Source organism: Apodemus sylvaticus, chromosome 1 (assembly GCF_947179515.1).
Source record: "Apodemus sylvaticus chromosome 1, mApoSyl1.1, whole genome shotgun sequence".
NCBI lineage: Eukaryota > Metazoa > Chordata > Mammalia > Rodentia > Muridae > Apodemus > Apodemus sylvaticus.
The window spans coordinates 19,779,793-19,806,729 of NC_067472.1; the positions used below are offsets into that span (position 1 = coordinate 19,779,793).

Genomic DNA, 26,937 nt, shown 5'->3' on the forward strand with positions numbered 1-26,937 from the left:
CCGGAGCCGGCTGAGGACGCACACGTGGGTTTGGCTGTGGGTTCTGCTGTCTTTTCGGCGTGGCTGGACCTGTGTTTGCTGAGCGAGTCCGAGCCACTGTGTGGTCAACATGGGTCGCTCGGGGAAATTGCGCTCTGGTGTCTCGGCCAAGCTGAAGCGCTGGAAGAAAGGCCACAGCAGCGACAGCAACCCCGCCACTTGCCGCCATCGCCAGGCCGCTCGCAGCCGCTTCTTCAGCCGCCCGTCAGGTAGCCGGGCCGTGGGATTCCTTGGGCGGCGTCTTGTGGCCGGCTAATGTCAGCCCCAGGCTCTCTGTGAAGGCCCGCCCCTCGAGTTTGACAGATGCGGAAACGGTCTTCTGAAGGGAAAAGCGTGTCTAGGATACCGCGGTCTCTGGGCTGGGATACGTGGCCGTCACTACCCTTGTGTGCCTCTGTAGATTTATGTGTGTGTTGAGGGAGTGTTAGGGAGCGAACCCAGGACCTTGTGCACGCTAGCTAAACACTCAACTACTAACCCACATCTTACGCCTTCGGGTGTCTCCGTACAGTATACGACCCAGGCTCTGGATGTCGCTGTGCCTTTAGTACAGGGAAGCAGAAACGGATCTGGGGGTTCCTCTTTTCGTGGCTTTGAAAGTTGCAAGCTTCCACAGGGCCGTGCAGGCAAGCCTGGTTTGGAATCCAGCCGCTGGGATTGGGGGTCTTGGCCCTCTTGTTTTGTTTCTTAGGAGTTCTGTTCCTTCAGCCAAAGGAAGTTTGGGAGCAAATGGGGCCATGACCTTCTTGCTCTGGTTCTCAGGAAAGAGCGACCTGACAGTTGATGCTGTGAAGTTGCACAATGAACTGCAGTCGGGAACCCTGAGCCTGGGCAAAAGCCAAACCCCTGAGACGACCATGGACCAAGACCCAGAGGTGGCTTTCACTGAGAAATCCTCGGGCACGTTTCTGAGTGGTTTGTCTGACTGTACAAACGTCACCTTCAGCAAAGTGCAGCGCTTCTGGGAATCCAACTCAGCTGCTCACAAGGAGGTAGGAGATTGGTTGTGGAGTTTGTAGGGCAGTAGGCGGGGCACATTCATGACTTACTTCTTAGAGCTCTGGTGACAGCTGTTGGTATTTCTGGATGATGTATCATCTCTTTTATCCTTCGTGCCCTTTACATATACCCTCCTTGGGTAGAGTCCCCTTTAAAAAAACGTGTGTGGTAGCCGGGCGGTAGAGGTGCACGCCTGTAATCCCAGCACTCTGGGAAGCAGAGGCAGGTGGATTTCTGAGTTCGAGGCCAGCCTGGTCTACAGAGTGAGTTCCAGGATAGCCAGTGCTATACAGAGAAACCCTGTCTCAAGAAAAAACAAAAAACAAAAAAAACGTGTGTGGTAATGTTCATATATATTTGAAAATATTTGTTGGTTATTTTTTTGAGACAGGTTTCTGTTTGTAGACTAGGCTGGCTTCAAATTCATAGAGATCAGTCTGCCTTTGCCTCTCAAGTGCTGGGTTAAAGGTGTGCGCCACTGCCTTATGAGAAGGCCTTTTAGTCTAGCTCAGGTTGGCCTTTGTGGCTCAGGTTGGCCTCAGACTGTAATCCTCCTGCCTCGGACTTTTTTTGTTTTTTGTTTTTGTTTTTTGGATTTGGTTTTTTCTAGACAGGGTTTCTCTGTATAGCCCTGGCTGTCCTGGAACTCACTCTGTAGACCAGGCTGGCCTCAAACTCAGAAATCCGCCTGCCTCTGCCTCCCAGAGTGCCGGGATTACAGGCGTGTGCCACCACCGCCTGGCAGCCTCGGGCTTTTGAATACTGGGATTACATACCTAATTCTATTCAACATTTTGTATATTTACTAGGGTTTACTGAAATATGGCTATATTTTATATCCATTGCTCTCCAACTTCTCCCTGACAAAACAGTTAATTATTCTCACATCGTTGGGTTTTTGTTGTTGTTTGTTGTTGTTGTTGTTGTTTTTAAGTAGTTCAATAACATTTAAAGATTTATTTATTTCTATGTAAGTACACTTTAGCTGTCTTCAGACACTCCAGAAGAGGGTGTCAGATCTTGTTACAGATGGTTGTGAGTCCCCATGTGGTTGCTGGGATTTGAACTCAGGACCTTTGAAAGAGTAGTCGGTGCTCTTAACTGCTAAGCCATCTCTCCAGCCCCCAGTCCAATAACATTTAAATCTCATTTTCTTGGCCTAGTAGTACATGCCTGCTCTAATCTCAGTACTTGGAAAGCCGAGGCAGGAGAATTGCTGTCATTTTGAAGCCAGCCTGGCCTACATAGCCAGACTCTATCTCAAAAAACAAGACAACAACAACAACAAAAAAAAGCCTATCAAGTTTAAAATAGTTTTTATTTTTATTACTACTACTACTACTACTACTACAACATGCTGACTGCTGTTTGCCTCTCCTAGTCCCTCCCCTCTAACCCTCTCCAGCCCCTGTAATTGTGTATGATCAATCTCCTGTTGCTGTCTATGTGTTCCAGTTCGTGGCTGCAGTATTCAGTGTGCATGTTCACGGAGGTGTTTCTATAAGAAACCTTGTCCTTGAGGCGGCCTTGGGGCAGTCAAGTGTCTGGGCCTCTTGTTTACCAGGCCCTGTGGTGTGCACGCTGTTGAAAGCCCTCTGGAAGTACTGAGGAAAATGATTGCTACTGTCTCTCATCCAGAATTGTTGAATTGAGATGAATGAACATCAGAACTCACTTTGAAGGGCCCAGCTTAACATTGCAAACTCCATTTTGCTTTTAGATGCCATTTTATGATTAACTTGCTCTCTGAATGAACTTAACTTCTGGAAAAACCCCAATTTGTCCCAAAGGCTATGTCACCCTCACAACAATCACAATTCCCAAGCAAATAGCCCGGCTGCTCCGATCGACTTTGGGTTTCATAAGGCCATCAGTTTGTGAAAGGGAAAGGGGCTACCCAGGCCAGGGTTGCATTTAAGATACATCATGGATACTTACTCCTGCTATGCAGATCTGTGCTGTGCTGGCTGCTGTTACGGAGGTGATTCGATCCCAGGGAGGCAAGGAGACGGAGACTGAGTACTTTGCCGCTCTGGTGAGTGTGTGTGACAGGGGCTGAGTGTTCCAAGCAGCAGGTCAGTCAGGCTGTCAAGGTGTCCCAGGCCTGTCCGGGCAGGGCAACCTCCAGTGGGTAAAAGTGCTTCTGTTCTCTGGTGGATTGTGGGTAAGACTGGTGGCATTTACTGTCTCAAGCCTTGTAAGACAAAAGTTCACTAGGACCGGAAGATCCTTTAGAAAAAAATTACTTTTAAGGTGTGATCTAGAGGTCCCTATGGTCCTTTTAGGGACAGGACAGGAAAAGATTATATCCATAATTATACTAGCATAGTGTTTACTATTTTTATTCTCATGAATGTACCATAGAGTTTTCCAGAAATCACCTGATAATGGAGGACAGCTTGGGGGAGTTACGTTTACAACAGGTTTTCACTATGTAACTCAGGCTACTCTTGAAATGATGTGGGTCTTCCTGCCTTAGCCTCCCAAGGTCTGTGAACTGTGAGTCCATCTACAGCATCGTCTCTACTGTAGAGTTTGGCTTTTCTTTTCAGTACTAGGAATTGTACCCAGGGCTTTACACATGCTTTAAGTAACTCAGCTGCATCCTTAGCCCACAAGATGATAGACTTTTTTCCATTCTTTTCTGAGATGGGTAGAGAGTACTACCGCTATGCCAAGCAAGATAAAAATATTCTTTTTTTACTTCTTTTTTTTTTTTAAAGATATATTTATTTTTATTTACACAACTACACTGTCAAACACACCAAAGAGGGCATTGGATCCCATTACAGATGGTTGTGAGCCACTATGTGGTTGCTGGAAATTGAACTCAGAACTCTGGAAGAGTAGTCAGTGCTCTTAACTGATGAGCCAACTCTCCAGCCCCAATAAAAATATTCTTATCCCTATTTTATAAGAGGTAAACTGAGTCACAAAAGGTTACTAGGGCACTTGGGAGACAGGGAGAGGCAGGTGGATCTCTGTGAGTTTAAGGCCAGCCAGGGCTACATAGCGACACATTGTAGTCTCAAAGAATAAATGAATAAAGTAAGAAATATGTGGTTACTAGGCCAAAGTTACACAGTGGCAGAGCTCAGATTTGAACCTTCTATACCTTGAAGAGGGTTCTTGATCAGAACTCGAAGCCCAGCATGCGGGTTCCACCTGCCACCCGTGGTTTTCTGTGTGTGCATTGTGTTACTTACCTGTCTGTACCCCTCACTGTGTCCCTCAGATGACAACAATGGAAGCAGTGGAGTCCCCAGAGTCACTGGCTGCCGTTGCGTACCTACTAAATCTTGTCCTGAAGCGGTAAGTCCAGCTGGGACTTGGCAGACTGTGTGTGTGTGTGTGTGTGTGTGTGTGTGTCTGTCTGTCTGTCTGTCTGTCTGTCTGTCTGTGTCTGTATATGAGAGAGATAGAGAGACAGAATATGTCTCTCTAGCCCATATACTTGCTTTTTTTTTTCCTTCCCCAAGACAGGGCCTCTCTGTCTAGCCCTGGCTGTCCTGGAACTCAAGCTGGCCTCAAACTCAGAAATTTGCCTGCCTCTGCCTCTCAAGTGCTGGGATTAAAGCCACCACTGCCCGGCACATACTTGCTTTTTTAAGATGAAAATATTTGGGCTGGAGAGACAGCTCAGCAGTTAAGAGTACATGAAGACCAGGTTTCAGATCTCAGTACCCCATGTCAGCCAGCTCACAAATGCCTATAACTCCAGCTTTGAAGGATTCACTGCCCTTTAATGCCTCCACAGAATGCTCATGTGTGAGATTTTGTGTGCACCACAATCTGTAGGTACAGTGGAGACCAGAAGACTGAGTCAGATCCCCAGTTATAGCCAGCTGTGGTCAACCCAGTGTGGGTGCTGGGAATTTAACTCCAGTCCTGCGCAAGAAGAGCAAGTGTTCTTAACTGCTGAGCCATGTCCCTAGCCCTGGATCGCTGGTCTTACACAGCTCAGGATCCCTCGCCCAGGACACAATGGAGTGGGTCTTCTAACCTAAATTAGCTTAATTAAGACAAACACCTGTAGACATGGCAATGGCTCAACCCAGTATAAATAGAGAGAGCCTCATTAATATTCACTTCCCAGCTGATTCTAGATTGTGTCAAGTTTACAATTAAAAGTAGCTTTTATAACTTGACCTAGTGAATTTTGTGACTGTATATTCTACCATGATTAGCAATCAAAAACTAAATATTTTAAAAAGATACTTGAGAACCTGTAATCCTAGCATTTGGGAGGTAGAGGCAGAAGAATCAGGAGTTCAGGTTCATCTTTGGCCACATAGTAAATTGGAAGGCAGGCTGAGTGACCCACAAAAGAGCTTGTCTCAAAAAGTGAACAAAGCAGATCGATAGCTGTCTTAGCAGTTGAGAGTGCACACTGCTCTTGTAGGGGATCAGAGCTCAATTCCCATGTGGGGCAGCTCATAACTGCCTATAACTCCAGTTTCACGGGACTCAATGACTTTAGCCTCTACAGACACCTGCACTCATGTGTATCCGTGCATACATACTCATACGTGTATAAAATACAAAATTTGGAAGGACAAAATAAAACTAATTGACCAAATGCTGCAGATATGGCTCAGAGATTAAGAGCACCAACTGCTTTTTCAGAGGTCCTGAGTTCAAATCCCAGCAACCACATGGTGGCTCACAACCATCTGTAATAGGATCTGATGCCCTCTTCTGGTGTGTCTGATATCTGCAGTGTACTTATATATATAAAATCTTTTTTTCTTTTTCTTTTTTTTTTTTAAACCGGGCAGTGGTGCACACCTTTAATCCCAGCTTGGGAGGCAGAGGCAGGCGGATTTCTGAGTTTGAGGCCAGCCTGGTCTATAGAATGAGTTGCAGGACAGCCAGGGCTACACAGAGAAACCCTGTCTGTCTCAAAAAACCAAAAAAAAAAAAAAAAAAAAAAAAAAACCCAACAACCTGGGGAAGAAAATCAAAATAAGACACTGGAATGTCCACAGGCATGCTGCATCAGGCCCTGTGTGTGCCTTAGGCTATCATTTACTGGTTTCTAGAGAAGGGCAGTGGGGCTGAATCATTGGCACCACGATACACAAGGAAGGACAGAGGCTCATATGAGGTTATGTGACCCTGCGGTGCCCTTATTCGATAGTACTGAGGCTGGCTGGTAGGGACGATAAGAGGTGCAGAGAGCACACTTAACCCAGTGGCAGACAGATGTGCACCTGTGCTGACTGCTGACTTGCTCAGCCTTTAACACCAGTGCCCTTCTCAGTTGATTTTCTTTGGCTGCTCTGGACTGACTGTATTTTCCCTACAGAGTGCCAAGTCCTGTGCTCATGAAGAAGTTCTCTGATACCTCCAAAGCCTTCATGAACATCATGTCTGCCCAGGCGAGCAGTGGCTCCACCTCTGCACTCCGATGGGTCAGTGCCTGCTGATTCCTGAGTCCCACGGGTGTGGTTAAAGCATCTGCCCTTCCTTGGCAGTGGTATAGGTGGTACTTCGTGGATCCTTAAACAGATCTCCTTGGGCTTTTCCAGGATTGGTGAGACCCTGGACTCTTTCCCTGTGGCTGGTAGAGCTGAGGGACTTTCTACATTTTTCTTTAAGGTCCTTTCCTGCCTGGCCATCCTCCTTCGGAAGCAAGACCTGGAGGCCTGGGGCTATCCCATCACCCTTCAGGTGTACCATGGCCTGCTGAGCTTCACCGTGCATGCCAAGCCAAAGGTGAGACTCTGGCTACCCCAGAACCAGCCTGACTGAGCTGGGTTGGAAAGGACTTAGGACTTAACTCCCGGTTTGATTTTTTTTTCTTGGTGTGTGTGTGTGTGTGTTGTATACACATGTGTGCCCATAGTCATGTGTACACAGAAGGGTCCTGCCCTTAGCATTCTGAGCCTTACTCCGTTATTCCCGGAATCTCTCATTAAGCTTGGGGCAAGACTGGAGACCGGTAAGCCTGTGATCCGCCTGTCTGCACCCTCTATAGTTTCAGGGTTTACAAGTACATGCTCTAACCTATGCCTGACTTTTATTTATTTATTTATTTATTTATTTATTTATTTATTTATCTATCTATCTATCTATCTATCTATCTATCTATCTATTTATATGTTTATTTATTTATTTATTGGTTTTTTTGAAACAGGGTTTCTCTGTGTAGCCCTGGCTGTCATGGAACTCACTCTGTAGACCAGGCTGGCCTCGAACTCAGAAATCCGCCTGCCTCTGCCTCCCAAGTGCTGGGATTACAGGCATGCGCCACCACGCCCAGCTTTTTTTTTTTTTTTTTTTAATATTTGTTTGTATTTGTGTGTGAGTGACATCTGTGTACATATGCTTACAGAAGCAACAAGAGAGTGTTGAGTCCTCTGCAGCTGTAGTTATAGGCAGTCGTGAGCCACCTGATGTGGGTACTGGGAACCAAACCCATGTCCTGGAAGAGCAGTAAGTGCTCCTGACCATTGGGCCATCTCTCCAGCCTCCACCCCCTTCCTGTATTCTCTGTGGTATCGAGAATTTGAATTTGTTTCATTTTTGTTGTTGTAATATTGAACATTGAACCTTGGGCCCTATACATACCAGACAAGCACTCTACCACTGAGCTCTCTCCGGCCACATTTTTCTGTGTTGGTTTGAGAGAGGATCTTACTAAACTACCCAGGTTGGCTGTGCACTCACTCTGTCTAGGCAGGCCCGGGACTTTCACACGCCCTCTCAGCCTGCCCAGCAGTTGGAATTACAAACCTCTCATCAACCCAGCTCTGAGCTGGGTTCTTAGTTCATCTTGAGGTATCACCTTGGGCAAGTTACTTAATCTCTGTAAGCCTGGGCCTCCTAAGAGATAGCTCCAGTCTTGCAGCAGAGTTGTGTGGAGTCTCAGGCCTGGGGCAGTCCCTGCTTTATAGCAGGCACTCAGCAAGAGGGTCCGTGTTGCTTCCTCAGAAATTTAGTGTTGGGAACATACAGTGATGCCCATGTGAAGTGCTTGTAACCCAGGCATTTCCTGTCTCCTTCCTTGTGTGTGTATTCATGTGATCATTAACACACCACCATCAGGTCACTGTTACAATGCCACTTCATTAGGCTGACACTTTGTCAGCAAAATATCTCTAAAAACAATACTTTTTATTTGTGTAATGATGGATGTCATTTGTTTGTTTGTTTGTTTGTTTGTTTGTTTTGGTGACAGGGTTTCACTATGTAGCTCTGGCTGGTCTCAGAACTCACAGTGATCCGCCTGCCTTTTCCTCCTTAGTGCTGAGATTAAAGGTGTATACTGTCAGAGCTGAAGATACGGCTCAGCAGTTAAGAATATTGACTGTTCTTCCAGGGGGCTAGGGTTCAATTGCCAGCAACCACAATCACCTGTAACTCTAGTTCCAGGGGACCCAGCACCCTCACACAGACATATATGCAGGCAGAACACCAGTGCACACAAAATAAATATAAAATTGTATGCCATCACCCAGAACTATGTGAGTGTTTTGCCTGCATGTATATATGTGTATTGCATGCATGCCTGGTGCCTGTGAAGTCTAGACCAGAATACCAAATGCCCAGAAACTGGAGTTACAGGTGGTTGTAAGTCTCTGTGTGGGTCATAAAAACTGAACCCTAACTATGTGCAAGAATAGCCAGTGCTTTGGTTTTTTGGTTTTTTTTGGATTTGGTTTTTTTGAGACAGGGTTTCTCCATGTAGCCCTGTCTGTCCTGGAATTCACTCTGTAGACCAGGCTGGCCTCGAACTCAGAGATCCGCCTGCCTCTGCCTTCCAGAGTGCTGGGATTACAGGCCTGCGCCACCACGACCCGGCTAGCCAGTGCTTTTAACCTCTTAACCATCTCCCCAGTGCTTGCAAGTATACTTTATTTTCTCCTTTATATTTGCCCGTTTTCTTGCCTCAAGCAAGAAAACTGGCATTTTGTTAACACTTAGAGCAGTGGTCCTGGTGTTGCTGGGTAACTAAATGATTATATCCATGACTGCAGAAGACCCTATTGCTCAGAGATTGAGTCTCTGGGCTGCCTCGGCCATTTGGCTAGTTAACAAATTTAGGCTTCTGTGGTGTATATCCTGATACAGCAGTGGCTAGTATATAATAGGTGTCCCATCAGGCTGCTAGTGGCGGTTGTTCCGAGTATCCAAAATGGTGATCTATCCTTGTTCCCATCAGATCCGTAAGGCTGCTCAGCATGGAGTGTGCTCAGTTCTCAAGGGCAGTGACTTCATGTTTGGGGAAAAGGCCCCCGCCCATCATCCTGCTGCTGTCTCCACTGCCAAGTTCTGCATCCAGGAGATTGAGAAGTCTGGAGGTGAGGTAGCTAGGCCCACGGCAGGTGGAGGGGAAGGAGGGGGAATACAGGAGGGTTAGGAGTAAAACTCCCCTGTCTGCCAGGTTCCAAAGAGGCCACCACCACCCTGCACATGCTCACACTGCTGAAGGACATGCTACCCTGCTTCCCAGAAGGCCTGGTGAAGAGCTGCAGTGAGACTCTGCTTCGGGTCATGACCTTGAACCATGTGGTAAGGAAGAAGGGGAACTCAGAGAGCTCGGGGACAGGCTTCCTGATGGCTCTGTAATCCCCGCTAAGAGGCCAAGACTCTGTCCTGAGCCTGCTCTAACCAAAAGCCAGAGACACGACACTGCATCATCCATGCTGTCAGAGTGGGCCGGCTTGTCTTAGGGCTGTGTGGACGCTGACTTCAGATTCCTCTGCGTGTGTCTGTGCATGCGTGGTCAGAGCTGCTTTATGGAGTTGACTCTCCTCCATCTTTACATGTGTTTTAGAGAATAAACTTGGGCCATCAGACTTGGGCAGCAAGCACTTTATCTGTTGAGCCCTAACTTTGTTTTAAGTGTTCTTGGGATTGAACGCAGGGCCTTTGTATTACGTAAGGCTCTAGCACTGAGCCGTGTCTCAGTCCCTATGTCCTTTGAAGTATTTTGTTGGTTGCTATTTCTTACTAGAGTGACAGTCTTCAGGGTATCTGGGAATCTAGGGGACCTGTAGGCTCCATGTAGCTCCTGTGATAGAGCAGGAGTTGGAGAGCCTCAGGGCACCTGGGAACTTTGTGTTTCCTTGCTAAGTCTGTGTGTCTCTTGCAGCTTGTGACAGCCTGTGCCATGCAGGCCTTCCATAACCTCTTCCATGCCAAGCCCAGCTCTAGCACCCTGTCGGCAGAACTCAACGCCCAGATCATCACGGTGAGGCCTAATGTTGAGGGAGGATAGGCTTCATAGCTGGGGGCCAGCTCTGCTGCTTTACTACAGCCGTGAGCTTGCTCGGGACAAGCCGTCCAGTGGAGAATAGCCAAGCTTGTAGAGCGGGGAGAGAGCACTGAAATTGCATCAGCCATCGTGGGAGATGGGCATGGATTTCAGATCTAGTTAACACTTTAACTAATGATTGCAGCTTGAAAGGGCTTCTGACCTCAGATATCTGTGGGTAGACTTAGAGAGGGAGACATACATATTCCCAGTATTGTTTGCAAAATACTGAAGTGCATTTGCTCAGAGAAGGGCTCTACGTCAGTGATTCCCAGGTGTGTGAGGCCCCTCACTTCCACTCCTGGAGTTTGTTCCTGGAATATTGGACCTGGAAGGGTTGCCCAGAGCAGGGCTGTGACTTCTGACCAGTCACAACAGTGATTTCACCAAGAGACTAGGAAAGGCTCAACATCCTTCACGCTACTGCTGACTGAGACTCTCCTGCTCATTTCTGTCTCTAGGCATTATATGACTACATTCCCAGTGAGAATGATTTACAGCCCCTGCTGGCCTGGCTTAAGGTCATGGAGAAAGCCCACATCAACCTGATCAGGTAGGAATGGTGACATCAGTCTAGGGTCTCCCTTTGGGTTGCCTACTGTTCATGCAGATGTGAGGAGCATGAGCCAGAAGCTGGGGAGGCCACTCAGTCCCAAGGCCTGTGTTGTGTGAGTAAGGACCTGCTTTTAGGTTAGGAAAGCAAGGGCAGGCAGCATGGCCGTTCCTACAGGTTCCTTCTTCACCGAGCAGCGACAAGCCAGCTGCAAGCCACAAACAGGACAGAGCCTTCTGGGCTGGAGACGGCTCAGAGCATGATTCTCAGCTTGCTGTGCTTTTGGTGAAGGGGATATTGTTTTCTTTTCTGTGGATGGAGACTTAGGAGTCAGTCTCTCCGTGCATCATGTGAACCCCAAGGATTGAGCTCAGGTGTCCGACTTGGTAGCAAGCTTTACCCCTGTGCCCTCTCAGACTCTTGGCTTTGTTTAGTTGTTGGGTTTGTTTGTGGGTTGGTTTTTGTTTGTTTATATTTGAAGATGCTTATATAGCTCTGACTAACTATATAAACAGGGCTGTCTTGAACTCACAAGTGTATATCCCTCTGCCTCCTGAGTGATGAGATTAAATGCATGTGCCAACATGCCTGGCCTGGCAGGGCCAGGCCTGCTTCAGCTTCTTAGCTACCGGGATACGACTGTGAGCCATCATGCCCAGTCTTGGTGTGATCTTTGTTTATTTTAATTAATTAGTTTATTTGTTTCTTTTGTGTGTTTATGTGTGTGAGTTCATGGGTGTTGAGTTACTGGTACACACATGCCATAGTAAGCACACTTATGGCAGTCCTAAGAAAACCTCAAGGGTCAGTCCTCACCATCTTCTTTGAAACATGGTCAATTTATTGTTTGCTGTGGCATATGTTGGGCTGACTGGCCTCCAGTTGCCAGGGAGTCTCCTGTGTCCACCTCCTGTCTTGCTGAAGATGTGCTGGGGTCGGTACTGTGCTCAGCTTGTAAGAGTTTATGGGATTCAGACAGAGATCCTCATGCTCGGACTGCAAGTAGTCTATTCCACAGCCTAGGTGTTTTGTTTTTTTTTTTTTTTTTTTTTTTTTGGTTTTTCGAGACAGGGTTTCTCTGTGTATTTCTGGCTGTCCTGGAACTCACTCTGTAGACTAGGCTGGCCTTGAACTCAGAAATCCACCTGCCTCTGCCTCCCAAGTGCTGGGATTACAGGCATGCGCCACCACGCCCGGCTAGCAGCCTAGGTGTATGTTATGTGCGTGTGGTATGCATGTGCCATGGCATGCATGTCTAAATCAGGAGGTGACTCTCAGGAGTAGGTGTCTCCTTTACTGGATAGACTCCAGGGATCATTCCTCAGGCTTAGTGGCCCAGTTTAAGGGGGGCCCTTACCACAAAGCAATCTTGCTGACCCTCAAGTGTGATGCTTTTTGTTTTTATGTTTTGGGTTCGGGTTGCCTGAACGTGTGAGTTCCTCTCACTCTCTGTGTGGCCGTATGTGTCTCAGTTTCATCATCTGCAGAGTGGGCTTAGTAATGGCTTAGTAATGGCTGCAGGGTTGGAGTGAGATGTCTATTGTTGTGTCTGTGCTGGTGTGGAGCTTCATGAACACATTAGCAGGATTTATTATATCGTTTGTGTGGCACGGTAAAAACTGATTTCACTCTGGAAAGTGTAAGGGGCAGGGAAGATGGTGGCGTTAAGGAAGACAAGCTAGCTCTCTCTCTATGTGCCAAGCTACTTAAACCCCACGTACTGTTACTTTTAGGACAGTGCTTTTTTGAAATGGCCTTCCAGGGGGGCCTGGAGGGACCCTGCAGGCCAGTAGATGTTTTCACTGAGTTTGGTGGCTCAGGTCTCTGAGGCTCAGGGCCAGGTTCCACAGAAACGTTTTGTCTTGACAGGTGGCAGCGAGACCTGGGGCTGGGTCATCTTGCTCGGTTTTTTGGAACTGCCATGACCTGTCTCCTCTCCCCTCATTCACAAGTGGTGGCGGCTGCTACCCAGACTCTCAAGGTATTTGAACCTGCTAAACCCCGCTGGTGCCTGCTGTTCTGTCTCCCAGGCCGCCTTAGATGCCAGCTTTGTACTGGGGAGCGTCTCGCAGTGGGACACAGGCGTTTGCAACTTCAGCTAACAGCTGTCTGGGAGGGTGAGTGGGACTTGGGGTACAGCCTTGGACTAGACAGCCTGGCCTCTCTTTGTAGGAGATCCTGAAGGAGTGTGTGGCTCCACACATAGCTGACATTGGCTCTGTGACCTCATCAGCCTCAGGTCCTCCTCAGTACATCGCTAAGATGTTCAGGTGAGACTGTGGTGTCCCCATGAGGTGGGTACAAAGGGGACCTTGTTGGAAGTTCTAAGCTCCATTTACCACTTTGGGTAGTGCTCCCTGTACCAGGTGCTCCACAGACTCTGCCTGAGTGAGCAGCTCCTGCCAGTTGGGTGTGCCGTTTCAGAGGCACTTAGGAGAGGTGCCGTACTGTGATGGGAGAGTGTGGCTCGTGGAGCCTGCTTCTGAGCTGGACCTGGAGCTGGCTTTGAATCCAGCTCTGTTGCTTGTAAGCCTCAGATATATGGAGCAATCTCCTTTACCTCTTGATACCTTTGAGTCCTCCTCTGTGGGAGAGCTGCACCAGGCATGTAGCTAGACATTCAGCAGACTTATATAAACACCTTTTACAGCTGGGAAATAGAAGTCATCTTGATCATAAAAGGCTGACCATGGAGTCTTCTGGGTTGTCCTCAACACCTGTGAGGAGCCTTTCACAGACATGGCCACAGTGTGCTAAGCAGTCTCTGGAAAGGGGGTAGGGTCCTGGTGTATCTCCTGGGTCTGTTTGTTCTGTCTGGTGCTCTGGTGACTAATAGACAGGAACACAGGACGGTACTGTTCCTGTACAGCTGGTGTGAGCTGTCAGGAGCTCTCAGGGAGTGAGTGTCCCCAGGGCTTCAGATACTGTGAGGGAGATGGGACTAGGTAAGGGATACACAGGAAGGGCCTGATGAAGACTTTTCCTCTCTGCCCAGGCCACCTGTTCCCAGCCATCTCCCCCCTCGGGTCAGGTAGAGAACACATGGGACAGCATAGTACCCTGGCTGAGGAGGCCAGTGCAGTGACTGACAGCTGGTTCATGTCTGAGCCGCATCTGAAAATGGGACATATTACTGCATCACATGTTTCTCTTCAGTCAGGAGGAGTATGTAACGAAGAGTGCGAGCACTTTCTAAGCGTTAGCTCTCCACTGTGTCCTCCTGGCCCCTCCCCTATACAGGCTAGTGGGGTCTGTGGCTCACAGTGCCAGCTTCTGTTATTTTCTGGGATGGTGGGACTGTGGCCCTGACTGTCCTGTTCTGTGACAGGGCAGTGGAAGAGGGCCTGACATACAGATTTCACGCGGCCTGGAGCTCTGTGCTGCAGCTCCTGGGTGTCTTCTTCGAAGCTTGTGGAAAGCAGGCACATCCTGTGATGAAGAAGGTGAGCAGATGGCTCCTGGGGCCAGGGCACTGGTGGCACTTGAGTCCTTGGTCTGAAGACTCTTAGCCAGGAAGAGTCTTCACATGTCTACACTCTGCGCCACCCCAATGTTGACAGTGCCCACAGCAGCTGCCTGGTACTGTGGCTCCAGGTGACCAGTGTGGGAATAGCAAGAAGGGTGGATGGTAACCACCACTGCAGCCCAGTTACCCTGGTTGATGTTGATTTAGAATCCTGTGCTGCCCTGGCCCTTTTAATTTTTTTTCAAATGTCTGTCTGTCTGTCTGCTGTCTGTGGTGTGCATTGGTGTTTTGTTTGCATGTATGATTGTGTCAGATCTCCTGGAACGGAGTTCCAGATGACTGAGCTGCTATGTAGGTGCTAGGAATTGAACTCCCATCCTATGGAAAAGCAGCTATGTTCTTGACTGCTGAGCAATTTCTCCAGCCCTCCTTTTGAACCTTTTTTTTTTTTGGAGGGGGGGGGATTTGTTTTTTTTGTTTTTTTTGTTTTTTGAGACAGGGTTTCTCTGTATAGCCTTGGCTGTCCTGGAATTCACTCTGTAGACCAGGCTAGCCTTGAACTCAGCGATCCGCCTGCCTCTCCCTCCCAAGTGCTGGGATTAAAGGCATGCGCCACCACTGCCCGGCTAACACTGATATTTTTAAATAACCTTAGGTCTCAGGGTTTCTCTAGCCCAGGGTGAAGTAACTAAGGACTGAGCATCCTGAGTAGATACCAGATCAGGTTGCAGCTGCTGGGTTAGCTCCTGGGTCTTTCTCGTTTCTTCTCATTGCTGTCTGATTTGGCTAGGTCGGCGTTAGAGGATTATGAGAAGCCCGGCTATGAGAAGCAAGGATGGTTGGTACTGAGGGCAACTGGAGAGTGCTCCTCTGCCTCTGCCTCTTCAGTATGAGCTCGTAGTTGGCTTTAGGCCAGCCTTGGTCACATCTTCCCATTCTTTAAGATAATTGAGACTACATTTGTGTGTGAAATTTTGAGGTTTTTCATGTTAAATGAAACAACCTTTAACGGTTCTGGGCCTCAGGAGGGATCGGACACACCCTGGAGTCAGTTGGGTCATCAGTCTGCATCTCTGTGGGCTTCGTCTGTGTCCAGAATCCGCCTCCATCCCTTGGATGGACCCAGCCTGGTCTAGACCTTGGATTCCTTCTCTGAAACTTGGGTCTGTGATCAAACATCAGAGAGTAAGGAGCCTTTGAGAAGTCAGCTGCTGCTCCTGGGCAGCAGGAAACGGCATTCTGTTGTTTCTCTTATGCCTGAGCTTGACCCCAGACCTTGACCGTGCGGTGACTGCTCTGATGCAGTGCCACACCCTGGCCCTACTGCCATGTCTCTGTCCTCTCATTGTTCCAGTGTCTCCAATCCCTGTGTGACCTGCGCCTCTCTCCTCACTTCCCCCACACAGCAGCCCTAGACCAGGCTGTGGGGGCTGCAGTGACCAGCATGGGACCTGAGGTGGTGTTGCAGGCTGTGCCATTGGAAATCGATGGCTCTGAGTAAGTATGACCCTGATTGTCTTCAGGAGCCCAGGAGATGCAAGCAGCTTGCTCTGTTCCATGCGGTGTATCCACCAGATGTTGTACACAGCGGGCCCTTCAGTCTGCTTCTGCCGCCTCTTCTCACTGAGTCCTTCCTCCCACAGGGAGACTCTGGATTTCCCGCGGAGCTGGCTGCTGCCTGTCATCCGGGATCATGTTCGGGAAACACGACTTGGTTTCTTCACCACTTACTTCCTGCCCTTAGCCACCACTCTTAAGAGAAAAGGTATGGAGCCCTTAGCTGTGTGCAATCTGAGCCCCTCCTCCCCACATCTAGGAGGTTGAACAGGTCAGAAAGACCCAGTCTAGTGTACACATTTGGCAGCGCTCTTCTGAGAAGTGTGGAACTGGCCAGCAAGGGCTCCCTAGGGAGCCTCCGCCCTTGGGCCTTGTTCTTCCTTCTTGAATCAAAGGAAAGAGTTCAGATCTTCTTTGTCATGATAGCCCATTAGGTAGAATTTTTGTTTTTTGTTTTTTTAATTTTACGGTTTATATGTATATAGCTGGCATCTATATCCCAAAGTTCTGTGTTACAGATTCAGTCGACTATAGAGATGGTTCCCTAAATACTTATCACACAGTATTTTATTTTTTTAAAGATTTATTTATTTATTGTATGTTAGTACACTGCACCTGTCTTCAAACATACACCAGAAGAGGGCATCAGATCCCATTACAGATGGTTGTGAGCCACCATGTGGTTGCTGGGATTTGAACTCAGGACCTTTGTAAGAGCAGTCAGTGTTTTTTTTTTTTTTCTTTTTTTCTTTTTTTCCATCTCTCCAGCCCCAGTCAGTGCTCTTAACCACTGAGCCATCTCTCTAGCCCCGCATGGTGTTTGATAAGACATTTATAAGTGATTTAATGACTAGGGGAATGAGTGTGGTTACCATTTTTCTATACAAGGGACTTAACCATTTGGAGTTTCATTTCTATGGGGATCCTACATTTCTGTGGGGATCCTCATGGATACTGAGGAAGTACTCTATAGACTTTGACAAACCTACAGATGGATTTACAGATGTATGTTTATATATATGGGTTCAAGCTCATGCGCTTATCTCTTGAGTGCTAAGAGTGAAGGCATGCATCACCATGTCCTGCTACATCTTTGGTTTGCAAGCAACAAGGTTTTAAAGGATATTAAAATGATTATTGCCAAGAGATAGTAGTACACGTCTTTAATCCCAGCTCTCAGGAAGCAGAGACAAGTGGATCTCTGAGTTCGAGACCAGCCTGGTCTATAGAGTGAGTTCCAAGTCAGTCAGGGAAGGCTACACAGAGAAACCCTATCTTGTAAAGCCAGGAAAAAAAGTCTTCTTATTGGCAAGTAATTAAAATGGGACTCATCGCATATCTGTAAGCACTGGGATGTTGGTTTGTTTTCTTGAGACAGGGTCTCTTTAGCCTTGAATTAAATAAGTATTTAATTCAAGGATGACCTTGAATTCCTGAACCTCCTGCCTGAGCCTCCTGAGTGCTAGGATCATAGGTATCAACTGTAATGCCTAAAGTCATAGATTTGTTTTCATTATTAGAATAATTAGTGTTACTATTAATTTATGGGGATATTACCCATATTTGTATCCTTATTGTAGGGCTTTTGGTTTGGTAAAATGAGGCCAATTAGCCAAGAGGATTTCTTGGGTCACACCATATCTTTGTCACACCCTCCAGCAATGGACCTGGCTCAGGCGGGCAGCACAGTGGAGTCGAAGATTTATGATACGCTCCAGTGGCAGGTGAGGGTCGGCTGGGGACAGAAGAGGGAAGGAGCATTCAGGGTACAAGTCACATTTAAATTCCCAAATTCCTCCCTCCCAGATCTGGACCCTCCTGCCTGGGTTCTGCACAAGACCCACAGATGTGGCTGCCTCCTTCAAAGGCCTGGCACGGACCCTGGGCACAGCTATCAATGAACGCCCAGACCTGAGGGTCACTGTGTGCCAGGCCCTACGCACTCTCATCACTAAGGGCTGTGAAGCAGGTAAATGTGGGAGCTCCTGAGAAGATGACCTGGGGCGCTAGGCAGCCATCTTTACTGCCTCCATGCTGCTGCCACTGGGCTCCAGGAGGCTAACATCAGTCCTAGCCTCTTACCCCTCACCGAAGTGTGAGGTCTCCTGTGGACTGTGCACTCAGTGTTGAACCTGGAGGCTTCTTAGTCTGTGTGCCTTGGGCTCAGCCTCTCCTGGCTTTTTAATCCTGCCATGGGGTCCTCTAAAAGGATGCGGCCACTGGTACCGTTAGCTCTGTGCCTTCAGTGCAAACTTGGGTCCTCTTGCCAGAGGCTGACCGTGCTGAAGTGAGCCGCTTTGCCAAAAACTTCCTGCCAATCCTCTTCAACCTGTATGGGCAGCCTGTTGCAGCTGGTGAGGCGGCAGCCCCTCGCCGTGCTGTACTGGAAACCATCAGAACTTACCTCACCATAACGGAGTCTCAGGTGAGTGCTGGGGAGGGGAAGGGAGGGGAGGCTGCTGCTGGGTGTGGGAAAGGTCATGATTTCACCCCCAGGCGCTAGAGAACGGGGGACTTTACACTGCAGTGTGGCTGGGCTAGGGGGCCTGAACTATGGGGACTAACTCAGGAACCTGCTGCTATCTATGGTCACTGTTTCTCTCTCCATTGGGGCTGTCAGTTGGTGAATGGCTTCCTGGAAAAAGCCACAGAGAAGGTTCTCGATCCTGCCAGCTCCGATTTCACCAGGTAAAGTGTTCCGGGCTTCCTCACTTGAGCTTGGTAGCCAAAGGGTGTTTAGCAGAGCCTTTGGGTTCACTCTAGAAGTCTTGAGATATCATGTTCTAGCTGTTCTGAGAGGTCCGATTAGTTCATTATTACTGAAGAATGGAAAGAGGATAGATCCTAAAGATCAGTGGGTTCAATCCCAACCCCACCCCTCCCAGCTCATGTGGCTTTAGTTACATATTCTGCCTCTAAGCCCTCATCTATATAGTCGGTGTGATAATAGTCCCTGTACTGTGGCCTTTTGAGAACATAACGAACTATGTAGCGCACCTGGTGCTCTGAGTGCTCCCTGATCACAGCACTACCTTGCCTACTTACCATTAGAAAATGCCTGGCGGGGGGGCGGGGCGGAGGCTAGGCTTCTGTCCTCTAGTCCTCTAAGCCCCTTCCTGTTCCTCACTCTGGCAGATTATCTGTCCTGGACCTGGTTGTGGCTTTGGCTCCATACTCAGATGAAGCTGCCATCAGTAAGCTATACTCTACCATCCGGCCCTACCTTGAGGTGAGTGCTCCTTATCTCCATCCTACTACTTGCCAGATCTCGCCCTGGCTACTCCCACAGTAGTTCCCCCTCAGGGTCCTTCCCTGCCCATCTGTCACTAAGATGTACAGTTGTGCTCTAGCCTGTGCCAAGGTGTGTCTTATAGAATAAGGCTACACTCCTTTCCTGTAGCCATTCTAGGCCTGCCCCTGCCTTCAGCCCTCCCAGTGTGCCTTCTTCCACCTTTGACCAACTGTAGTCTCATCAGACTGTTCTTTGAGATAGATACCCACGTATCTCAACAGGCCTGGAACTCCATCCTCCTGCCTCTGTCTCCCAAGTGCTGTGATTACAGGTTTACAGCTCCACACCTAGCTTTTATTAGAGAGAGTCCTAAATAAGCCCTTTATTTTTTATCTCTTTTTAAAAGTTTTATTTCATTTATTATTTGTGTGTTATAATGAGGATGGGTGAAAGTCTGAGGACAATTTTGTAGAATCGGTTCTCTCTTTCTACCTTATGTGAGTTTCAAGGATTTAACTAAGGTTATCAGGCTCACATCATTAGGTAATAAGCACATTTACATGCCGAGCCATTTTACTGGTGCATTTTCTTTTTCTCTTTCTTTCTTTCTTTCTTTCTTTCTTTCTTTCTTTCTTTCTTTCTTTCTTTCTTTCTTTCTTCTTTTTTTTTTTTTTTTGGTTTTTTTTTTTTTTTTTTTTGGTTTTTTTTTGGATTTTGGTTCTTTTCGAGACAGGGTTTCTCTGTGTAGCCCTGGCTGTCCTGGAACTCACTCTGTAGACCAGGCTGGCCTCGAACTCAGAAATCTGCCTGCCTCTGCCTCCCAGAGTGCTGGGATTACAGGCGTGCGCCACCACCGCCCAGCTTTCTTTTTCTTTCTTTTCCTTCCTCTTTTTCCTTTTATTTCTGAATGGACTCAGATTCTCGTGGATGCTAGGCATGCACTCTGAACCACACCCCCAAGGTCTTGTATAGAGCTGGCCTGCCTATGCCTTTACTCATGCTGGGCCTGTCTAAAATGCTTACCATATGCAGAGTTCAGCTCAGTAGCACCCTCCTGAGGACCAGTTCCCCTGTTCCCCGCCAGTTTGTGTAGTAGTTAGAGGAAGAAGGTGCAGGTGGACACGGATGGCCAGGACAGGCTGGAATAAGTTGGGAGAGGCCTGGGAACTCCTTCAGAATTACAAGGAGTCAGTGGGGTAGTGAGAGCACTAGTCAGAGAGTGCCAGGTGGATCACCCCTAGCATGTTCTGAGGCCACCAGCCCAGGCATGAGTGTCTGCGATTTAGTACTTTTGTTTTTTTTTTAATTTGTTTCTGTTTTGTGTGTTTATGTTTTGCCTGCATTGTGTGCCTGGTGTCACATAGATGAGAAGAGGGCAGCAGATCCCCTGAAGGTTGTGACGTGGAGTGGAGTTACAGTTGTGAGATGCCATGTGGGTGCTGGGAACCGAACTGGGTCCTTTGAAAGAACAAGTACTTTGAATCATTTCGTCCTCGCCTGTGTTATTTAGTGGTGGTTAGAAGAATGGCTTGGAAAACTGGTCTACCTTTGTCCCTGAAGCTCTGTCTTCCATTTCTAGACCAGCTTCTCTCTGAATCCTCTCTAGCAGATGCTTGGGGAATGTCACAGGATGGAGTGGAACCCAGTCCCCTTCCTTATTCTCTCTGTGTCTTATTTGCCCTCTCAGAGCAAGGTCCATGGGGTACAGAAGAAGGCCTACCGCGTGCTGGAGGAGGTGTGTGCCAGTTCTCAGGGCCCCGCCGCCCGCTTTGTGCAGAACCACCTGGATGATCTGAAGAAGACTCTGCTGGACTCACTTCGGAGCACATCCTCGCCTGCTAAAAGGGTGAGGGCTCCAAGCTGCCTAGTCTGCAAGGGAGAGAGGGTATCAACAGGGGTACCCAGGGGGCCGGGTGACACTGGAGGATTGCAGTGTTGTTGTGCCCACAGCCCCGTCTGAAGTGCCTCATACATATTGTGAAGAAGCTGTCAACTGAGCATGAGGAGTTCATCGCTGCCCTCCTCCCAGAGGTGAGGGGTTGCGGGGAGGGTGTGTGCTTTGTGGTGTCTTAGTGTGGTTTCCGAGAGATGGCCATGCAGTGAGCTATAAGTAATGTGCTGGGCGCATGCTCCACTCGCGCTTAGCGAGTGTGCAGGCCTGTGTTGCCCACCCAGGTGCCCCTCCTAGCATGTCCTAACAAGGCTGTTTGCCCAGGTAATCCTGTGTACCAAGGAGGTGTCAGTGGGTGCAAGGAAGAATGCGTTCACCCTGCTGGTGGAGATGGGCCGCGCTTTCCTGCGATTTGGCTCCAGTCAGGAAGGTGAGGCTGGGATGAGAGCTGGGAGGACAAGCTGCCTGCAGGCTGCAGACTCAGAGGAGTCGTGAAGCCTCTGGTCTTGGGCGAAGGTGCAGGGAACACCTTATCTTGTTCTTGCTGTGGCTTCAAGTGGACTGCGCTGTAGGCCTATAGTCCCGTCCCTGAGCACCCTGTCTCCAAGTAACTTTCCTGCTCTGTCCTCAGACGCTCTGCAGCGGTACCTTGTCCTGATCTATCCTGGCTTGCTGGGTGCGGTTACCACGGTCAGTTGCAGCATTTTGGCTCTGACCCACCTTTTGTTTGAGTTCAAAGGTTAGTGTTTACCTGAAGGCCTGGGGTGCTGTCATGGTAAAAAGTGCCCCCAAAATCAGGGCAGGGTGACACTAGAATGGGGACAAGCACCAGGATGCAGCCAACACACCCAGAACCCGGCCCTGTCCACTTCCCACTCTCGTCCCACAAAGTTCTCCCACCGTCCTTACATTCACACCGCCCAGCAGCTGTAGGTTCAGTGTCCTGTCACTTCTATCAGATTGGTCAGAAAGAGGGCTGGCCCACCGTGTGTCTTAGTTCTGGTCCCTCCTCTCACCAACCACATAAAACCAAACAGCCTCACCAACCTCTTAGAACTAATCTCTAAGACAGAAAGCACACAGACAGGCCATGCATGGGTGGTATTCAGACAGTCAGGCCCATAGATAACCTCTGACCCTGGGTGGGGCTTGGGCTTGAAGGTTCTGGTATCTGACAGCAGCTCATGTGCACAGGGCTAATGGGGACAAGCACAGTGGAGCAGCTCCTGGAGAACGTGTGCCTGCTGCTGGCGTCTCGAACCCGTGATGTGGTCAAATCTGCACTAGGCTTCATCAAGGTGGCCGTGGTGGTCATGGACGTGGTGCACCTGGCTAAGCATGTGCAACTAGTGGTGAGGCTCCATTTTGTTCACTAGGTGGTGGGTGCTCCTGAGGTGTGAGCATGAACTCCATGGGACTTGATCAAATTCAGAACATTTTCACTACTGCTCTGAGCGGCAGGAGGACATTAAGGAGCCCTGGAGGGGCTTGTGGGAGAGTGCTGACTGACAAAGAAGGCCTATAGTGTCTCTTATTACCTTGTGTCCCAGACTAAAGACCAAGGGACAGGGCTTCTCCCATGTTGTACAGATAGAGAAGCAGGCCAGGTACTTATTTTCAAGATCTAGTCTCAAGACTCAGTCTGCATTCTTTCTCTGTAGAGTCACTCTTCCTGTTCATGCCAGGCCACAGAGGATCTGAAAAATCCCTTGGGGTAGGGACTCTGGACCTGTAAGCCACTCTCCCTGCAAGCTGGAATAGTCTGCTAACATTTTCTACTTCAGCTGGGAGTCACATGACCCTTCAGATCTCTCTTGCATATCTTTTCTGAGTCAAACCTTAGCTTCAAGGAAGGAAGCAGGGATAGATGTTCTCCAGAAGCCTTCAGCCTAACTGGGAGCCAAAGGTTTAAGACAAGACTAGAGTGGAGATCTACTATATCTCTTCGTATTTAGAACTTCCTGAATCTCATTAAAGGATATGTGGGGGCCTTGTTCTCTGGTAATAAGGTTTGCCACCCACATGTGTCACCCATATGAGCCTGGATGAGCGTGATTGCATGATACAAAGGAAGCATGAGGCTTCAGGATGCTGGGTAGTCTCTGGTAGAATAGAATGAGTGGATTAAATGGTACTCTAATGGCCGTCAGGTAAGCCATCGAGTTGCTGTAAACGAACCATTGGAAGACACTATGGAGAGTGTTTAGTTGTCACCTCGGAAGGATAATCACAGCTGTGGCATGAAAGGGCACAGGGAAGATGGGATCCCAGAGTAAGGAAACAGTCGAGCCAGGGAAGGGGTGGCCTGAGACCAAGGTAGCCAGGGCCTCCCCTCGTAGCTAGGCCAGCTGTACTGGACACTGGACTGCACTGCAGGGAAAGAGGGGCAGGGCAGAAGGCACCGTGTTCCCTCTGACACCCTGGTGCTCTGTCTGCTAGATGGAAGCCATCGGGAAGTTGTCAGATGACATGCGACGGCACTTCCGCATGAAGCTCCGGAACCTGTTCATCAAGTTCATCCGCAAGTTTGGGTCTGTGCACTTGAATGGGGTCGGGTTGGGGGTGGGATTCCTGGTCTCTCAGGGCTGCGGGGAAGGCTGCTGGTTCTGAACAGCTCCTCCCCTGAGGAAGGGATCCCTGGCAAGTACCTCCAGACAACCCTTCTCTGTCCCTTCAGATTTGAATTGGTGAAGGGTCTGCTACCTGCAGAATACCACAAAGTCCTGGTAAACATCAGAAAAGCTGAGACCCGAGCCAAGAAGCATCGTGCCCTGAGCCAGGCTGCTATGGAGGAGGAGGAAGAGGAGGAAGAAGAGGAGGAGCCCGTCCAGAGCAAAGGTGACAGGTAGGACCCAGGCACAGCCCCAGGGCCTTAGTCTATCCCTACCGCAAATCTGTCCCGGCTGCAGTGTCTTAGGTCCCATCTGTCGTGTCGCAGGACTGCGCTGATGTTAGACTTCTCTAATTTAGCATTGAGGAGATTTTGGCTGACTCTGAGGATGAAGATGAGGAAGAAGAAAGAGGCCAGGGCAGGGAGCAGCGGAAGCTGGCAAGACAGAGGAGTCGGGCATGGCTGAAGGAAGGTGGTGGCGATGAGCCCCTCAACTTCCTGGATCCCAAGGTGGCCCATCGAGTCCTTGGTGAGTACGAAGAGCTGACCTAGGAGCCCAGAGTAGACTTGCCTTGCTGCTGGCTTCGTGGGTGGTAGGCAGGGGTTGGCTTCTCTGGATGGCCTGTGGGCAAGGACTAAAAGTCCCCTAGTTGGAGCTTTGGTGTTGGGGGGGGACTCCGAGGGAGGAAGAGTTGGTTAGTACTGACCTATCACCTCATACCAAACTACTTCACTAGCCACCCAGCCTGGGCCCGGGCGGGGCAAGAAGAAGGACCATGGCTTCAAGTTGAGCGCTGATGGCCGTCTGATCATACGGGAGGAGGAAGATGGAGACAAAGTGGAGGAAGAAGATGGCACTAAAGGTAGGGGTCTCCACAGAGGAGCAGTTGCTCTGGCAGCTGGGGCCAGGGCTCTGCTGGCTTGATACTCATTCACTCTCCTGAGGACTCTTGGCCGATTCATATAGTGACCATTTATTGAGGAAGCGTAGAAACAGATCTGAGAAGCTGACCTGTAAGGCCGCCCCTAACATTGTGTGCGCCTCCTGAGCTCACTAAACATATTTTTATTTCATATATTCTCTATACTTAGTAACTTTGGGCTGGGGGGTTGAGACAGGTTCCTTTGTCTAACCCTGGCTATTTTAGAACTCAGAGTAGTTCCAAGTGATCTTGAACTCAGAGGTACTCCTGCCCCTGTCTCCGTAGTGCTGGGATTATAGGCATGTGCCACCACCACCCAGCTTCCCGTGACTTTTTTTTTAATGCATCCATACAACAATTTAAACAAAACTTCCCCTCACTGTGCATGGTGTGTGCATGTTTAATGTATATGAACACAGTGTAGCTGTCTTCAGACACACCAGAAGAGGGCATCAGATCCCTTTACAGATGGTTGTGAGCCACCATGTGGTTGCTGGGAATTGAACTCAGGACCTCTGGAAGAGCAATCAGTGCTCTTCTGCTTCTTTTTCCTTATTCCTTTTCTGTTGTTCAGTTCGGTTTGGTTTGGTTTTTAATGGAAACCAGCTGAATCCTAAGCCGACTTAGTGACAGGTAGAGCCATGTCTTCTTAAAGAGCGTCAGCCTTCCCAAACACAGCGGTGCACTCAGTGGTGGAGCATTGCCTGGATGCATGAAGCTCCGAATTCTATTCCTAGCACTGTGGGGCAAAAGTCTGCCCTCCTGCTCTTACGGCTGAGCTGTGGGTCTTTGATTCAGCTGCCTTCCTGACTTCCTCACAAGCTCCTGCCCCTCGCTTGCCAGCTTCTTGTCTGCTGGCTCCCGTGTATGTGCTTACTATAACGGTGGCTTGTGCTGTTCCGGAACTGTCCCTTCTCTGCTTCCCTCCCACCCTATGTGCTCCTCAGGTTCCTGTAGACTTGATGCCCGCAGTTCTGTGGCTGGGGAGCCCCTGTGCTCAAGATCCCACACTGTTCCTTTGCATTGTCTCTAGGGTCCCTTAGCCACTAGGCCTCATCCCTCAGAGAATACCCACATGCCAGTTGTCATTCTAAGACTTATTTATTTAATGTATATGAACACAGTGTAGCTGTCTTCAGACACACCAGAAGAGGGCATCAGATCCCTTTACAGATGGTTGTGAGCCACCATGTGGTTGCTGGGAATTGAACTCAGGACCTCTGGAAGAGCAATCAGTGCTCTTAACCTCTGAGCCATCTCCCTAGCCCCGCCATTTGTCATTCTTCTGTACATCTTTAGTCCTAGGCTGGTTTGTCTTCTTGCCGTGCTGGGGACTGAACCCAGCACTCAGTCCATGCCAGGACAGTGCTCCTCTGAACTCCATCCCTAGCCCCACACATGCTGCCTTTACTGTCTTCTAGCTGTTGCTTTGCTTGGCTGGGATCTCTTCCCTCCAGACAGGTTAGCTTCCTACTTTTCTGTTATTCCCACATAACGCCAGTACACAGAGTGAGCAGAAGAGCTTTCTGACCAGGAGGGTAAAACTGTCATTTTGCTAAGTGAGGGTGTGTATGAGAAGGGGCTGACTCTCTCCGAGTCACTCACGTTTTGAAGGGGCCAAATGGTTGGAATGGAGGAGGGATAGCAGTTTGGTTTCCCGTGGAAAAAGGACACAGGTGTGGAGAGGGCAGTTTTCTGGGACTGGAGTTAATGTCTTGTCTTTCTGCTAAAGAGAGGACATGGGATAAGGTTGGTTAAAAATGCCCAGATACTCATGAGCCTGTCTGCCCTCTGACTCCAGGGGAAGATGAAGAGATGGTGGATGTGATGGAAGATGCCAGTGTCAGAAGTGTGAGTAATTGTGGCCTCATCCTGGCCCAGAGCTCCCATGTCCCAACCCCATACACAAACATGCATCTACCCTTCTCCCACAGTGTTCGAGATTACTGGGGCAGTATACGTGGGCGTGTAAAGTGAATCAGCCTAGAGCATGCATGTAATAAACTGCCCCATGTTGCCTTCTGGCAAACCAGGCCCTGGCAGTTAATTTATTGTTAACATAACAGAAGGTGGAAAGGTTCCCAGCACTCTAGGAGGCAGAAGCAGGTGGATTTCTGAGTTCGAGGCCAGCCTGGTCTACAGAGCGAGCTCCAGGACAGCCAGGGCTATACAGAGAAACCCTGTCTCAAAAAAACCAAATCCAAAAAACAAAAAAAAAGAAGGTGGAGAGGTAGGTGCCTTGGGGGTTAGAGTATCAGAAGGCTAGAGAGGTGACTTGGAGGTTAGGGTTAGGGTATCAGAAGGCTGGAGAGGTAACTCAGGGGTTAGGGTCAGGGTATCAGAAGGCTAGAGAGGTGACTCGGAGGTTAGGGTTAGGGTAACAGAAGGCTAGAGAGGTGTCTTG

At 49.0% G+C, this 26,937-nt stretch overlaps 1 protein-coding gene across 1 annotated transcript in view; it reads left to right on the top strand.

Annotated features, from left to right (window-relative positions):
* The window catches only part of Rrp12 (ribosomal RNA processing 12 homolog), a 32,188-nt gene continuing 5,251 nt past the window's right edge, over nt 1-26,937 (top strand). The window contains exons 1-30 of the mRNA XM_052185698.1: nt 1-248; nt 802-1,031; nt 2,990-3,073; nt 4,274-4,350; nt 6,347-6,452; nt 6,640-6,756; nt 9,206-9,344; nt 9,428-9,555; nt 10,139-10,237; nt 10,762-10,853; nt 12,723-12,834; nt 13,026-13,123; nt 14,182-14,296; nt 15,674-15,816; nt 15,963-16,084; nt 17,536-17,600; nt 17,683-17,845; nt 18,147-18,301; nt 18,497-18,564; nt 19,012-19,105; nt 20,796-20,954; nt 21,059-21,139; nt 21,324-21,429; nt 21,631-21,738; nt 22,194-22,351; nt 23,439-23,530; nt 23,677-23,844; nt 23,970-24,139; nt 24,348-24,473; nt 26,335-26,384. Coding sequence (XP_052041658.1) covers nt 110-248; nt 802-1,031; nt 2,990-3,073; nt 4,274-4,350; nt 6,347-6,452; nt 6,640-6,756; nt 9,206-9,344; nt 9,428-9,555; nt 10,139-10,237; nt 10,762-10,853; nt 12,723-12,834; nt 13,026-13,123; nt 14,182-14,296; nt 15,674-15,816; nt 15,963-16,084; nt 17,536-17,600; nt 17,683-17,845; nt 18,147-18,301; nt 18,497-18,564; nt 19,012-19,105; nt 20,796-20,954; nt 21,059-21,139; nt 21,324-21,429; nt 21,631-21,738; nt 22,194-22,351; nt 23,439-23,530; nt 23,677-23,844; nt 23,970-24,139; nt 24,348-24,473; nt 26,335-26,384 — 3,564 coding nt within the window. The 5' untranslated portion in view covers nt 1-109. The remainder of the gene's footprint in view (nt 249-801; nt 1,032-2,989; nt 3,074-4,273; nt 4,351-6,346; nt 6,453-6,639; nt 6,757-9,205; nt 9,345-9,427; nt 9,556-10,138; nt 10,238-10,761; nt 10,854-12,722; nt 12,835-13,025; nt 13,124-14,181; nt 14,297-15,673; nt 15,817-15,962; nt 16,085-17,535; nt 17,601-17,682; nt 17,846-18,146; nt 18,302-18,496; nt 18,565-19,011; nt 19,106-20,795; nt 20,955-21,058; nt 21,140-21,323; nt 21,430-21,630; nt 21,739-22,193; nt 22,352-23,438; nt 23,531-23,676; nt 23,845-23,969; nt 24,140-24,347; nt 24,474-26,334; nt 26,385-26,937) is intronic.